General features: G+C 44.2%; 1 protein-coding gene across 8 annotated transcripts in view; it reads left to right on the plus strand.

The window, feature by feature from the left end:
• The first annotated feature begins 2554 nt into the window (after positions 1 to 2554).
• The window catches only part of pfkpa (phosphofructokinase, platelet a), a 28213-nt gene continuing 13935 nt past the window's right edge, over positions 2555 to 16832 (plus strand). For 4 of the 8 annotated variants that reach the window (XM_021620590.2, XM_021620591.2, XM_021620587.2 and 1 more), the window contains exons 1-9: positions 2555 to 2830; positions 11311 to 11384; positions 12773 to 12853; positions 13032 to 13221; positions 13889 to 14054; positions 14159 to 14203; positions 14365 to 14473; positions 15177 to 15272; positions 16373 to 16465. In XM_021620590.2, the coding sequence (XP_021476265.1) occupies positions 2734 to 2830; positions 11311 to 11384; positions 12773 to 12853; positions 13032 to 13221; positions 13889 to 14054; positions 14159 to 14203; positions 14365 to 14473; positions 15177 to 15272; positions 16373 to 16465 (951 nt within the window). In that variant the 5' untranslated portion in view covers positions 2555 to 2733. Of the gene's footprint in view, positions 2831 to 11310; positions 11385 to 12772; positions 12854 to 13031; positions 13222 to 13888; positions 14055 to 14158; positions 14204 to 14364; positions 14474 to 14772; positions 14869 to 15176; positions 15273 to 16372; positions 16466 to 16832 lie in introns of all 8 variants that reach the window. The other 4 variants (XM_021620588.2, XM_021620589.2, XM_021620585.2 and 1 more) reach the window with 2 other exon arrangements.

Consider the following 16832-nt stretch of genomic DNA (forward strand, 5'->3'; position numbering starts at 1 on the left):
TTTTATTGGGGGAAATACATGTGTTAGGGCCTGTTTATGAAATAAAAATACGTGGATTTAAATGTTGGAGGTTGGCAATTGTTTATTGGAATGTGTTATGAAATTGTAACTTGTGTTTTTGATATTCTTGTTAGTTTGTGCATTGGGCCACCAGATGGCGACAATTCATATTGAATAAATATCCCACTAGAGGGTGCAAATATCTTGCCAAATTCATCACATATATTTTATTATAGTGGCATAAATGTTGTCTTACTTTATAAAGAATAATATAAAATATCAGAATGGCAGTTTAAACTGGTCAGTGTGGAAATACGAGGCTTTATTCCAAACTGCAAAGCCACCCTGATGGACTGCATCACACAGATCTACCTTTCTATGACAGGTTTGGGGGCAACACTACAAATAAATAACACACACACGAACGCACGCACACACACACACACACACACACACACACACACACACACACACACACACACACACACACACACACACACACACACTAGGTAGATATAATGTGAGAGAATGTGTGTTCCCACTGTAAAAAGTAAATGAGGATCAATGTACTGCTCCATATTCCCTATAAACGTGAATTTACGCACACATGAAACAGAGGGAGAGGGAGAGAGAGAGAGAGAGAGAGAGAGAGAGAGAGAGAGAGAGAGACTCCCAAGTGGTGCAGCCGGGAAGGGTTTCCTCTCTACACCCACACACAAACAGCTCGCAAGTGCTTGTAGTGCCAGTTGCAGTGACAAAATATTTACACATCATTTTAGGAGAAAGGAAACTTACTGAGATAATTGCACACTATCTTAGTACTGTATGCATTTCTGTCACATTTGACCTCTTTCACCATCAAAGTAGGTATATTGTCAATAAACTCAGGGGTTATGGATTTAAAAAAAATATATAGATCAATACTTTGTTTACTATTGTATAGCAGTATCAAAGTCCCTTGAAGAATACACTGATTTCTGCAAGCCCAACAGGTGTGGTATCCCAGAAAGCGCATCTATTTGGTATAAAAGTACCATGGACTTGCAACGAAGGGCATCACAAAACCCCCATCTAAATCAGGGAACAAGAACAAGACGCAGCATCTTACTGTTGAGAAAGGACATCTACTCCGAGGTAAAGTTAACTTATTTTTTGTGCATTCTGTTGATAGAAAAACGTGACAATTTAGGACAAAATTATTATGTTCTTGAATGGATCTGACCATTCTGGATGATAGATACACTACATAACCAAAAGTATGTGGACACCTGCTCGTTGAACATCTCCTTCCAAAATCATGGGCATTAATAGAGCAATTGGCCATGTCACAACATAGGCTAACATCTTGTGTGAGTGGCTACAACAAGATTTCGCCTGTATTGCTAATATCATATTCACATTTTAGTTTTCCACGTGTGTTTTTGTATTTACTTATAACTCATATTTATTCTGACTATAGGCAGTGGCACAACTCCATTCAAATGCTGACCATGTGCCAGTGACTGCATGCTTTAACAAACTGGAGAATTTCCTCTGTCACAAAAGGGGAAATACATGCCTTAGGGCCTATTTATCAAATAAAAATACATGGATTTAAATGTTGGAGGTAGGCAATAATTTTTGGAGTTTGTTATGAAACTGTAACTTTTATGTTATTTGATATCCTTGTTAGTTTGTGCATTGGGCCACCAGATGGCGACAATGTATTTTCAACAAACATCCCACTAGAGGGTGCAAATATTTTGCCAGATTTATCACATACATTTTTTTTATGGTGGCATGAATGTTGTCTTACTTTATATAGAATAATATACAATATCAGAATGGCAGTTTAAACTGGTCAGTGTGGAAATATGAGTCTTCATTCCAAACTGCAAAGCCACCCTAATGGACTGTATCACATAGATCTACCTTTCTATGACGGGTGCACCACTACAAATAAATAACACACACACACACGCACATGCACGCACACACACACACACATACAGTACACACACTTGGCAGAGATAATGTGAGAGAAGGTAAGATAAAGTGTATCCCCACTGTAAAAAGTACTGCTCCATATTCCCTAAAAATGTGATATTACACACACACACACACACACACACACACGGAGAGAGACACAGAGAGATAGAGAGCGAGTCAGGCAATCTGAATGTAAATACCAGTGGTAGCTTTTAAATATAAAAGCGTCTCAGGTATCTGCAGAGTAGGTTGATTTTTTTGCACAACAGTTTTGAGTTTTCAATAACATAGATCCTATACACTGCACCGAACTCATGAAGTGGCCTGTCTTTTATGGTCAGCCTTTATGCATTCAATGTTAGCAGCCATTAAAATGTGATTAGGCCTATTCAATGTACTGCCACATACAGTGGTTTTACAGTCAGGTTGGCCTACTCGTGTACTGCTCATAGGTACCTCCCATTCCATCACCTAATCTGCCCACCCACAAGTCTCCGATTGGTCCAAATACGGAAAGGTCTACGTGAAGCGAAAGTTCATTTGCTGACGATTATGTCAATTTATCGCCAACTTGTACTCTATGCAAATCGCTTACTAGAGTACATGCGGAACCCAGGCAGTGGGAGAATAGCGGGCACGGGAAGGAAGAGAGGAAAGGGGGGCGGACAGCAATTTTAGCCCTCCATCAGCGGCACAATTTATACTGTTTTAAATATAACTGTATAACTACCAATTTATTCACAAGAAGAAGTGAAAGCCGCCAAAATGGCACAGCCAGACAACCAAAGCAAGAGATTCTTTGAGAGTCTGTCGGGAGCAGGGAAATCCATCGCAGTGCTGACTAGCGGAGGGGATGCTCAAGGTACTGTGACAGATGACAGCGCAAGAGATTGTATGCTATGACATTGTATCAGTGGAGAGGCCCGTAGAGGGCGAAAAGCACCAATTTGAACTGAAAATAAACACATTGTTACATCGTATATTGAATCAACTAGCCTTGGTACCATGTTTCAATAAAAATAGCAATTCTTTGAAGTAATGTTACAGTAGCAGATATCACAGGCGCATTTAGCATTTCGGTGGTTAGCTAGCTCTGATTACCCACATATGGAGCATTTTCTCACCACTAGGCTAGCTGCAGGCTCCCGTCAAGGTGAAACACAAATGCCGACATAGCCAAATAGCTCGACATCTATTCGATTATCAGGCCAATCATCTGATTTGTATTGATTTTCCACAACATTAACAAAAACGATGACACCGGTCGAAGTGTGGAGAGAGGAGAGGTGATTTAATTTTTCGAATTCTTGCCACTGCATTGCGGAGTTTCGTTCTGTTCGTGTGATCACGTATTGTAGCATTTGTCCCTTAATAATACTGGTATGCTTCATAGTAATATGCCACATTATAACATCGGGGTGATAAAGGAATTAGTGAGGATGAGTGTTCACGACGACTCCTCCCAACCAGGAAGTCACTAAAAACGATAGTGTTCATGCTGCTATCTTCATCATTTTGAAATGTAATACGTCTGTCTCTGAAAAGCAGACGTTCACTATTATGATTATTATGAACGAGAATGTAATTGAAATAAGTTATGGGACTGCTATAAGCTTCAGGGATGCCCTAGCCTGTGTGTTGCCTACGTGAGGACCTGCAGGCAGCGTCAGAGGAAACCCATTGTCGTATGCTGCCTACTGTCACTTCATGAATGTGACTTGTGCCTTAGTCAAAATAGGGCCATACCAGCTGTACTGTAATTATTTCAGCAAGTGTACATGCTTTTCAAAAGAGGAATAAGCAGTGGGAATCAGCTCAAACGACTTGATTGAATCATAGAGAAAGCAGAACCGCTTTCAAGATTGCTGCAGTAGGCCTTTGCTCAAAATATAACTTTATTACTATAGGCCTACTGCAGCAATATTGACTTATGAGCCATGGTTGGAAACCTATATTCCACATGGTCCATCACATTGCACTGCAGTATCTATTTGAAATGCACTTGCCCACACACCCCTACAATGATGACCAAATGCCCTTACCCACTGCAGGATACAACATGGTCATCACTGTAAAAATTGTCCCTGTAAATGTACAGCATCATACTAGCGGCAGAGTTGCCAGTTAAATACTGTAGTTTTGCTCCACAGCAGGGTTGCTGTAAAATGTTTTACAATAAGAAAAACAGTGCTGTATTGTATAAAACAATCTATATATACAGTATATACCAAAAATGAATGAACCACTTCCACTTCTAGAAACCTTAACGACTTCCAATACAGACCAAGGACAAATACTCAACCATTCAAGGTTTGAGACTTGCTGCCACTCCAATCTGCCCCCTTTACACATTGAATTGTTGGGGCACTACTACCACATATCAGTGACATTGGTAGCCTCTTACAAGGCATACCTCAAAATATGTCAATGAGCCAGAAACAGCAATACCATGCACTCACTAGTGGTCAAACGGTTTTTGGCACTCCAAAACTGTGGTAAGGTACTGTATTCTGTGGGGTGGAATTACAGTACCATTTGAAATACAGTACTTCTTTAAAGGAATCTATTGTAAAACCAATGGCCTTGGCATTTACAGTATGATTTACAATGTATGCCTATATAATACTGTAAAAACATGTTTTAATAGTGTAGAGAGGGAAAAAAATGATGCGCTGGTGTCACGATCGTCGTATGGAGGAGACCAAGGCGCAGCGTAAAATGAATACATACTTTTAATGAAGACGAAGAACACTTAACAAACCGAACGTGAAGCTATAATAATACTAGTGCAGACACAGGCAACTAGACAGACAATAACCCAAGAAATACCCAAAGAAGAAGCCTGCCTAAATATGGTTCCCAATCAGAGACAACGATAAACACCTGCCTCTGGTTCTCAATTAATCTAGGCAACCATAGACGTATATAAACACCTAGATGGTAAACAACCCCATAAACCTACAAAACCACTAGACAGTACAAAAAACACATACATCACCCATGTCACACCCTGACCTAACCAAAACAATAAAGGAAACAAAGAATACTCAGGTAAGGGCGTGACAGTACCCCCCCACAAAGGTGCGGACTCCGGCCGCAAAACAGCGGGCCCCGGACTGAAGATCATCGTAGAGGGCGTCACTGAACTGAGGAGCGGCTCTGGCCGCTCCGGACAGGAGGGAGATTCCAGCATCGCCAGCGTGACAGGCGGCATGGGCAGCTCCTGGTCGGCTGGCGGCTCCTGGCCGTTTGAAGGCTCTGGCGGATCCGGACTGCACGGAGACTCTGGTGGATCCAGACTGGTAGGTTCCGGACTGCGACCCGTCGTGGTAGGTTCTGGACTGCAGCCCGTCATGGGAGGTTCCGGTCTGCGGCCCGTCATGGGAGGTTCCGGTCTGTAGACTGTTGCCGGACGCTCAGGACTGGGTACTGTCGCCGGACGCTCTGGACTGGGTACTGTCGCCTGGACGCTCAGGACTGCCGAGGCACTCTGGACTGGGTACTGTCGCCGGACGCTCTGGACTGGGTACTGTCGCCGGACGCTCTGGACTGGGTACTGTCGCCGGACGCTCTGGACTGGGTACTGTCGCCGGACGCTCTGGACTGGGTACTGTCGCCGGACGCTCTGGACTGGGTACTGTCGCCGGACGCTCTGGACTGGGTACTGTCGCCGGACGCTCTGGACTGGGTACTGTCGCCGGACGCTCTGGACTGGGTACTGTCGCCGGACGCTCTGGACTGGGTACTGTCGCCGGACGCTCTGGACTGGGTACTGTCGCCGGACGCTCTGGACTGGGTACTGTCGCCGGACGCTCTGGACTGGGTACTGTCGTCGGACGCTCTGGACTGGGTACTGTCGTCGGACGCTCTGGACTGGGTACTGTCGCCGGACGCTCTGGACTGGGTACTGTCGCCGGACGCTCTGGACTGGGTACTGTCGCCGGACGCTCTGGACTGGGTACTGTCGCCGGACGCTCTGGACTGGGTACTGTCGCCGGACGCTCTGGACTGGGTACTGTCGCCGGACGCTCTGGACTGGGTACTGTCGCCGGACGCTCTGGACTGGGTACTGTCGCCAGACGCTCTGGACTGGGTACTGTCGCCAGACGCTCTGGACTGGGTACTGTCGCCAGACGCTCTGGACTGGGTACTGTCGCCAGACGCTCTGGACTGGGTACTGTCGCCGGACGCTCTGGACTGGGTACTGTCGCCGGAAGCTCTGGACTGGGTACTGTATCCGGACGCTCTGGACTGGGTACTGTATCCGGACGCTCTGGACTGGCGAGGCGCACTGTAGGCCTGGTGCGTGGTGCCGGCACTGGTGGTACTGAGCCGAGGACATGCACCTCAGGGCGTACTGGACTGCCGAGGTGCACTATAGGCCTGGTGCGTGGTGCCGGCACTGGTGGTACCGGGCTGGAGACACGCACCTCAGGGCGAGTGCGGGGAGCAGGCACAGCACGTACTGGGCTGTGGAGGCGTACTGGAGGTCTGGAGTGTAAAGCTGACACAACCCGTCCTGGCTGGATGCTCATTCTAACCTAGCCAATGCGAGGAGCAGGAATATAGCGCACCGGGCTAGATATGCGCACTGGAGACACCGAGCGCATCTCTGCATAACACGGTGCCTGACCAGTTACACGCTCCCCACAGTAAGCACGAGGAGTTGGCTCAGGTCTCCTACCTGACTTAGCCAATCTCCTCGTGTGCCTCCCCCAAAACCCCCCAAAATTATTGGGGCTGCCTCTCTGGCTTCCGTGCTAGCCGTGTACCCTTATATCGTCGCCGTTCCTCCATTCTCCTGTATCCCTCCTCGCACTGTTCCAAAGAATCCCATGCAGGCTCTGGCACTCTCCCTGGATCGATCGACCAACTCAATCTCCTCCCAGGTTGTTACCCATTCATAATTATTTCGGGTCCATCTCTCCATTAAGCGCTGTTCCTCCCAATCACGCTGCTTGGTCCTTTTAAGGTGGGTTATTCTGTCACGTTCGTCGTAGTGAGAAGACCAAGTATGAATACATACTTTTAATGAAGACCAAGAACACTTAACAAACTATACAAACCGCCCATGACGCTATCATAATACTAGTGCAGCCACAGGCAACTAGACATAGACAATAACCCACAAAATACCCAAAGAAGATGGCTGCCTAAATATGGTGCCCAATCAGAGACAACGATAAACACCTGCCTCTAATTGAGAACCAATCTAGGCAACCATAGACATATATAAACACTAAGATGGTCAACAACCCCATAAACCTACAAAACCCCTAGACAGTACAAAAAACACACACATCACCCATGTTACACCCTGACCTAACCAAAACAATAAAGAAAACAAAGAATACTCAGGTCAGGGTGTGACAGCTGGTAATATGGGTAATATCTTCTTAGGGAACTGGTCTGTCTGCCCAATATAAAGGATCAAAATTGTCGGAGGAATAAAAATAGCATAAATAGGAAAGTATACCAGTTTCATTTGAGGACCAGGATGTTGACAACTGTGCCATACAGATTGCAAAATAGTTGGGAAGAGTTTTTTGATGGTTGGGATTGGGATTCCATGGTACAGGGTGTGTGAGTTTATATTTAAAAAAACAACACAAGATAAAAGACTTCATGCTTTTCAGCTAAAATGATTATATAGAATCCTTGACACCAACAAAATGTTGAATATTTGGGGCATAAAATCATTAAAGCTCTGCAGATTTTGTTGTGAGGATACAGAATCAATAGACCATTTATTTTGGTATTGCCCTCAGGTAGCCTGTTTCTGATCTCAGGTTCAGGAATGGCTGAAAATGCATAGCATTGATCTAAAATTGACCCTATAAATAGTACTGTTAGGAGATCTGGAGAGACCGGGTCAGTCAATTACTAATATACTAATACGCTTAGAAAAAGTATTTATCTTCAACTCACAATCTGTGGATTCTATTCGATTAGATAGATTGAAATTGTACATTAAACATCACAGCATAGTTGAAAGATATGTGTTGCGTAGAAACCCAAAGTGGGTGGCCATCAGAGATAGATGGGATGGGCTGAGGGAAGCTGAGGGTTGGTTTGTGGAATTGGAGACAAGTTGGAGTGGAGTTGCTGTGTGGGAGATAGAATGATGGTCAAAGATGAACGTTTAAAAACAAAAAAGTCCAAATAAAACATAATAAAAAGTACATTTGAATGACACTGATGCAACTAATGCCAGTTTGCCTGAGGCTGATGCCGTGTAGGTGTTTGTACACATGCATATACACACTCTCTCATTCAAATAAACACATACAAGAACACACACATACATGTAATAGTGCCAGACATGCACACAAACCTATTCAGTTCAAATCAAAATCAAATCAAATGTATTTATATAGCCCTTCGTACATCAGCTGATATCTCAAAGTGCTGTACAGAAACCCAGCCTAAAACCCCAAACAGCAAGCAATGCAGGTGTAGAAGCACGGTGGCTAGGAAAAACTCCCTAGAAAGGCCAAAACCTAGGAAGAAACCTAGAGAGGAACCAGGCTATGTGGGGTGGCCAGTCCTCTTCTGGCTGTGCCGGGTGGAGATTATAACAGAACATGGCCAAGAAGTTGAAACTGGAGCAGCAGCACGGTCAGGTGGACTGGGGACAGCAAGGAGTCATCATGTCAGGTAGTCCTGGGGCATGGTCCTAGGGCTCAGGTCAGTTGAAACTGGAGCAGCAGCACGGCCAGGTGGACTGGGGACAGCAAGGAGTCATCATGTCAGGTAGTCCTGGGGCATGGTCCTAGGGCTCAGGTCCTCCGAGAGAGAGAAAGAAAGAGAGAAGGAGAGAATTAGAGAATGCACACTTTCACACAGGACACCGAATAGGACAGGAGAAGTACTCCAGATATAACAAACTGACCCCAGCCCCCCGACACATAAACTACTGCAGCATAAATACTGGAGGCTGAGACAGGAGGGGTCAGGAGACACTGTGGCCCCATCCAAGGACACCCCCGGACAGGGCCAAACAGGAAGGATATAACCCCACCCACTTTGCCAAAGCACAGCCCCCACACCACTAGAGGGATATCTTCAACCACCAACTTACCATCCTGAGACAAGGCTGAGTATAGCCTACAGTTGGCATTGCTGTTATGATTTTAGTTGTCATTGATGTCATTTTTTAAAAATGTATTATTTTGTTTTATTCTTTTTTTGCATTGTTGTTTTCTTCTGTCTTTTCCTTTTTTCTCTTTAGTTAATTCTCCTGGTTGTTGGTGCATTGGGTGGGGAATGGAATTAATTTTATTTTTAATTTTTCTTCTTGGGGGACTGTGGGAGGGGTCTCGAATGGTTGAGGGACAGCTATTGGGGAACTGTGGGGGGGATCTTGGAGGGTTCGGGTTCACGTTTTTAGGCCTGGTGGTAGATTGGTCAACGTGCCCTTGAGCAGGGCATTGACCTTGGATGGTTCTGTGTGTCGCTCTGAATGGGAATCTGTTGGATAACTGGTATGATGTAGTTGTTGAGCGGCTTCACTGCAAGTATATTGTATGTTTCGAATATTCAATAAAAAAATATATAGAATAAAAAAATATATAATTTAACTGTTTGGGCAAGAAACAAGCCATTTGCTCTGTATTAATGGTGCAAACCTAACAGTCACGAGTCTGCGCTTTATTCACGGTGGCTACTGTACCCAGAGGCTACGGTAGAGCGAAGCCTAATCATTACAATTATTATCTGCGTGATTAGTTTTTTCTTCATTTTTTGTTGTTGTTGCTAATAATCTGAGCTTTATGCGTCTCACCCGGCAGCATTAGGTTTGTGCCTGAAACGGAACATTTTAATCTACGTTAGGCATACTGTAAAGAAATACTGAAATTCTGTTATTTATTCCAATTAATATCAGAAATGTGAGTATTTTACCCATAATGAATTTTACTGTGCATTCTACAGTGTTTTTATATTGAAAAGTCTTACAGTGCAGTCAAGATGCCTTTGACTCAGCCAGGAATGGCCAGGAGTACACTGATCGATCCCCTGTGGGAGGCTTTATAATGCCAAAGCAATGTTGTCTGCCTCACTGCGCTGCAGGGTTCACTGTAGCTGCAGGCCTTACTGCTCAGCCTCTGTTTGGCCCCAAACAAGTCTCGGGCCTCAGAAAGTACAACTGCTGTAGTACTCATCTGGAGGATCAGAGAGCATTCAGGCCGACTGAAAACAACAACAAGAATGTCAGCTTCAGGAAGAAGTCCCACTGGGCACAGATGCCAGTTGATTTAAATGTGGTTGAGTTGTCAACTAATGTGAAATCAACAAAACATTTCAAAATATCATTGGAGTTAGATTAAATGTTGGGAGAAAAAAAGAAAACAGTCCCTTACATTGATTACTTTTTGCAAATCCGTTTTGGACATTGATTCAACGTCATCCCATTACATTATTGTTGTTGTTGAAATGACATGGGAACAACGTTGATTCAACCTGTTTGTGCCCTGTGGGATGAGTCCGTCAGACTTGTAGCTCACAATAGCCATATGTTCTCTCTGGCTCTGCCGCACTCATAATCAGATCGTTTACAAGAGGTAATACGAATATAACGATGCTATTCATATTCATGTAGTTACGCCAACAGAACAGCGATGATCACTTGACTTGTAAAGTGGCATCTGATGATCCCTTTATGATGATTATGGACGAAGAACTATGGATTTGTCATTATGTAATAGCTTTTATAACACACTCAATGTAGGCTCGGCCCTATGAGGTTCATTTAGAGAAGTCTGTGCCAGTTCTTATTCTTTTTTTTCTCCCCTGCTTTCTTGCTTTCTTTCATATCCTCCTGATGGTCAATCTCAGAAGTGTGTTGCTTAGTAACAGCTTAGCCTAGCAACTATTACACTGTGAAACCAAACGTTTATCAGATTGTTTATAAACGCCTTGGCCTCGTCAGCCAAGTTCCATGGATCTGCCTGGTCTAAAGCACACAAATCATTATTCCTACTGTCTAAGAAGTTACAGTAGGTTAACCTGACATTAGAATTGTAGGCACAGAACACCATCTTTACAATTCTCCCCAAGGCAACTGGAAGCGGACTGCACAGTGTTGGTATTTTTTGGAAGCGAGGCTCTTTCTTATGGTGATAAAGGATTCAGACTTCGGCCTGAAAGGGGGCATGACATTACATGTTGAGCTATTCACCACTTACGCTCATAAGTGTATGCACAGGACTCATGTGCTTTGGCCATATGTTCTCTTGTTGATTTAATTAGACGATGTAGGACCCATCGCTACAGGAGTCTTAAGCAGTATTCAAATGTTGTTATTTAAAAATGCCTTATTCAAGTGAGTTTTCTGTTGACCAGGAATGAATGCTGCTGTCCGGGCAGTCGTTCGAATGGGAATCTATGTGGGAGCCAAAGTTTACTTCATTCGCGAGGTGAGTCTAGACACTCTGTACACACAGCACTACTTTAGAAACAATAAAAATCCTTCCTTACCCAAGGATACGTCAACAGGTGGGACTATCCTATCTTGAGTTTTATTCCCGGGACAAAACACTTTGTAAACACCTTACTGAGCTGAGTATGTTCCTTCCATCCAGGGTGGTTTTGTATGTAGACAAATATAGGATGACTGATCAACATTTGGAATCTTCTCAAAATTAGCCGATTAGAGGCTACCGCCCAACATTTGACCAGCTCTTGCGTCCATCATGTGGAAGCTGAATTACAAACACAAGGATACATGCCTACAGTAGGCTACAGTACATGGCAATGTGTGTGTTGCATATTCTAACGTCTGGATGGAACCAGACCATCTATTTCACATATAGCCTACACGCTGACAAATGGGCCTGGTTTCGCTTACGCCTCGGGTCTAATGATGATACATATGTTGAATGAATTAGGATATGTTAAGCCTCTATGCAGCTGACTTCCTGGGCAGGCCAGGGCCTAAAATGCCTGCTCATTCTGTAATTTGTGTACATGGTGGCCTATACGTTTATATCAACGACTAAAGGCATTAGTCGACAGATCACATGTGTGTTCCCTTTCGGGTCTGCTCAGGTCATCTGTTTGGCTTCCGTGTCCGTTTAAACAGGATGTGAAAGCCAAAGACCTGATACACAGTAGGACATATTTGTTTTATAGCTCTTTGGTTTAAATTGCGACCATTCTGGTTGCATAGGCTATGCTCCTATAAGCATTGGTAGTCTGTGCAGCCTGGAGTTTTTTCATTTGGTAGCACCAGTCCGCCTCAAAGTATATTCACTCAGATTAACATTGAATGGCAAAATTATGTTTGTGCCATTTGGAGTAGCCTAAGCAAAGTTATTACATGTGTATCGTTTCCTGTCAGTAGGCCTAAGCAAAGTTATTACATGTGTATCGTTTCCTGTCAGTAGGCCTAAGCAAAGTTATTACATGTGTATTGTTTCCTGTCAGTAGGCCTAAGCAAAGTTATTACATGTGTATCGTTTCCTGTCAGTAGGCCTAAGCAAAGTTATTACATGTGTATCGTTTCCTGTCAGTAGGCCTACGCTCTGGTTGTTGTTACATTTGCATAATTATTTGAGGGGTACAAAGTTGGTGCATTGTATCATTTCAACTCACCTGTGAGGGTGAACAGGAAATTCAGCAACTCTTGTAGGACAGTATAAGTTCAAAGTCAAGTTGACAACTTGACAGTGGAAGTTTTACAAGTAAAAAAATGAAGGAGGCTTTTATATATTTGAAATAGTGGGGGGTTGTTAAGCCTAGGAAGTGTGCGTGCCTGTGCGTGCGTGTGCGTGTGTACTTTGTGACATCTGTGTTGTATCTACAGGGATATCAGGGTATGGTAGATGGCGGAGAAGAGAACATAAAGGAGGCATCATGGGAAAGTGTCTCCAGCATGTTACAAATGGTGAGTACTGTACCATCCATGTAGGACAGAAATAGATGACCACACACTGAATCACAGTAGCCTATTTACAAAACCAGTAGACATAGACAGAGCTATAATTGATTGGTGTGAGTAGGCATCTTGCATCTGGGCTGTATTTTACATCCACTTCAATGTTTGTGTAATGCCACCATGCCAGGGTGGCACTGTCATTGGCAGTGCCCGGTGCAAGGAGTTCCGGTCCCACGAGGGGCGTCTGAAGGCAGCCCACAACCTCGTGCAGCGTGGCATCACCAACCTGTGTGTGATCGGAGGGGACGGCAGCCTCACTGGGGCCAACCTCTTCAGAGAGGAGTGGAGCGGACTGCTGGAGGAACTGGTCCAGCAGGGTGGGGAATGGGGCTGGTTTTGTTTCTACCGGGGACAGGAAAGGGGTTAGGGATCGAAGATTTGGAAAGATTGCAAGGTGGGGACTGGCACTTCAAGCGGGGACAGGAGAGAAGTACGAGAGAAAGGGATTGCAGAGAGAAAAGTACTGCAGAAGGGTTTGTTTGCTGCGGGGACAGACAGGAGCATGATGTAGGGGTCATTGAAAGAGAGCTTAGAGAAAGGTATGGGGCTGTAAAAGAGAGAGGTCATACTGACAGGGTGACATATTGACACTGAAAAGAAGTGGAAATGTCAAGAGTGGTATTGTGGTAAGCTGAACAGTCTTAAAAGTGTATTTGCACATGAGGTAATCCATTGTGAGCTTGCTGCTAGAACAGGATAATAAATCCCCAAATGTTTTTCATCTGAAAGGATTTGTCCGGGAAGACAAAGAAGGTTTTTATTTGAGAATGAATTGGTCGTAGTTTCTCATTGTGTACCCGTGTTGGATGTTTCGTATCCTAACTTAGAATGAAGCTCCAATGTCAAGTTAACCTTTCTGCTTAGAAGTTATGGCTAATCCCACCTCACATTGAAGAGTCAGGGATCTTGGAATAAATTGCTTTCCTTTATTTCAATCTTAGTCACAAAAGTATATAATTGCATTGTTCTTAAACTTTGCCACAGGGTTGATTGATGAAGATGCTGTCCAGAAGTATTCAGCCCTGCACATCGTCGGGATGGTGGGGTCTATCGACAACGACTTCTGTGGCACCGACATGACAATCGGGACGGACTCTGCCCTGCACAGGATCATAGAGGTGGTTGATGCAATCATGACCACCGCACAGAGGTTAGCAATAGTAGCTTTAGCAAATGTTGTCTGCGTTTTTACTTTGTCTGTGAGCATATGATTCTCTCAAATGTCATCTTCTCACTCGCTCATCTCTCTTTCAGCCACCAGAGGACATTTGTGCTGGAGGTCATGGGCAGGCATTGTGGGTAAGACAGACACAGACTTTTAAACTTATTTAAAAACTGATATGCTAACACACCTTATGTGTGTGACCTTGTGTGTGAGTTCAGATCCGTCCTGTGGGGCCGATGGGTGCTGTTGTCTGACTTGTGTGTGCGTCTTTGTGTGTCTGTGTGTGCGTCTCCAGATACCTGGCTTTAGTGAGTGCCCTGGCGTGTGGTGCTGACTGGGTGCTGATTCCTGAGATGCCCCCTGAGGACGGCTGGGAGGAGAAGATGTGTCAGAAGCTATCTGCGGTAACGTATTAACTCAGCAATCCTTTAACCTCACAACACTTCTCACTGTAATAATTCATGCTCGTTCACTATCCAGTTTACTCTGTTTCGTTGTTGTTTATATTGAACAATTTACAATAAATGATTACTTTTAGAATAAAATGAAGTTACCTTACCAAGAATGGGAACAAGTTTAGTTCAATGTCACATGAAGCTAACATTGCGATACGATCTGATCTGCAGTTATTTGGTCATGTCACGGTCATTTACCTGTGTGTTATATGCTGTTTTCTGTTTGGAAATTAAATGTTATGGTCCAGACTCGCTCCAGGGGTTCAAGGTTGAACATAATCATAGTGGCTGAGGGAGCCATTGACAGACATGGGAAAGCTATAACCGGTAGTGTTGTCAAGGACGTGAGTACCTTAGCGTGTTACAGGGCCAAAACCAAAAGTACGTAGGCCCAACAGTGTCAAAATAGTCCACTGGCAAACGAGCAGAGTATTATGTGTCGACACCAAGTTAGTAAATGATGTGATATTAAGGACATGTTCCAACAAAGAGATTGTGAGCATTTTTTGGTTAATAAACCGCCAAGAATCAACACTTGCTCTCTGGTCCATGGACAATGTTTTCACTGTCGGGCCCTCCGTCTTTTGCGAGCCCATGCCAAACCTCTGTTTTAGTTTCTGTCATGTGTCTTCCACCCCCCTCCCTCATATAGAACCGGGCAGGAATGAAAAGGCTGAATATCATAATAGTAGCCGAGGGGGCAATTGATTGTAACAACAAGCCCATAACGACAGACCATGTCAAGGATGTAAGTACAGCAACTCAGACCTATAGCAGACAGCTCCTGCTAGGCCTCTATCGCTACCGTGCTGCCCTTGGTGTGGCTTCACTCGCTGACTGTGCACTCTGGTTTGAATGCTCTGACGCGCACACACACACACACACACCCTGCGGTAAGACTGCTTCCTGAGTGGCCTCAAACTGACTTTACAGCTGATAACCTGCTTTTTCCCCTCTACCTTCTTAATTTGCTGTGTGACAGCTTTAGCAGATACGTTTGATTAACCTACTGTACATGTCTAGCCAGGCCTATGGAACGCGGTGTAAAAGAGGTACATTTTGTACAAAACACATCAGTACTTCCGCTGTCAAATACACTATAAATGGAAACTAATTGAGTTGCATGGTTAATCATTTTGAAAATTAAGTCCTTTTATAATCTGAGCACAATATGACACAGCATATTACCATTTCATTCTAGGCCCTCAGGAATTGAGGCAAAGCATTTAATCCAGCGTGTGCTTGAATGTCTTATTTATTTATTTGTGTCACATTTTGAAAGTCAACCCTTTTTTAAGCTTGGGATCTGTGCGTCTTGTAAAGACCCCACAAACATGACTGGAATACGGAGGATGGGTTGCATGTGCATTGTGTTTTCCCTTTGCTCAACTCTTCAGCTTGTGGGAGTATTTTCTCCGTGTTTAGTACAAATGTGTATGTCTAGAATATATTAGGTCAAATAATATCTGATGGTTTACTTGCAGTACGTAAAGATACAACACTACTTGCTTCAGTATTTAGCCTAGTATTAGAGCTAACATTTCAGTATTTAGCCTAGTATTAGAGCTAACATTTCAGTATTTAGCCTAGTATTAGAGCTAACATTTCAGTATTTAGCCTAGTATTAGAGCTAACATTTCAGTATTTAGCCTAGTATTAGAGCTAACATTTCAGTATTTAGCCTAGTATTAGAGCTAACATTTCAGTATTTAGCCTAGTATTAGAGCTAACATTTGCATGAGTGTATCGCATGACCATTACTCCTATGCCATTACTATAAGACAGACTTTAAAAGAGTGCCGCTAAAACCACCTCAATCTAGCTAAAACATGGTTCCTGTTGTCCCAGCTTGTTGTCAGATGCCTGGGGTTTGACACCCGTGTGACAATCCTGGGCCACGTCCAGAGAGGAGGAACCCCCTCTGCCTTCGACCGTATCCTGGTAGGTATTCTGACCACATTCCTGGCCGTTACCCCACATCTGCAATCGTGTACTAGCCTGGTCCCAGATATGTTTGTGCAGTTTTGCCAACTCCCATGCTTGGCGTGACAAAATGACCATAAAAGCTGACAGGGCAATACAAACAGACCCGGGACCAGGCTAGTAGTGTACAGCAGTCCCACGAGATTAATCGTGTGGAAGACATGCACTCACTAGGCCTGGGGAGGAAACAACTGCTGCTTTTAGGCTAAGCACATTAACAGATTTGAGGACATGGCACATGTGTTGATCTCGGCGTACTGGTCTATCATAGAGAGTGGGAGAAATCCAGGGCTGACAAGCTCTTCCAGTTTGCCTACATCCTCTG

The sequence above is a fragment of the Oncorhynchus mykiss genome, chromosome 11 (genome assembly GCF_013265735.2).
Source record: "Oncorhynchus mykiss isolate Arlee chromosome 11, USDA_OmykA_1.1, whole genome shotgun sequence".
Taxonomy (NCBI): domain Eukaryota; kingdom Metazoa; phylum Chordata; class Actinopteri; order Salmoniformes; family Salmonidae; genus Oncorhynchus; species Oncorhynchus mykiss.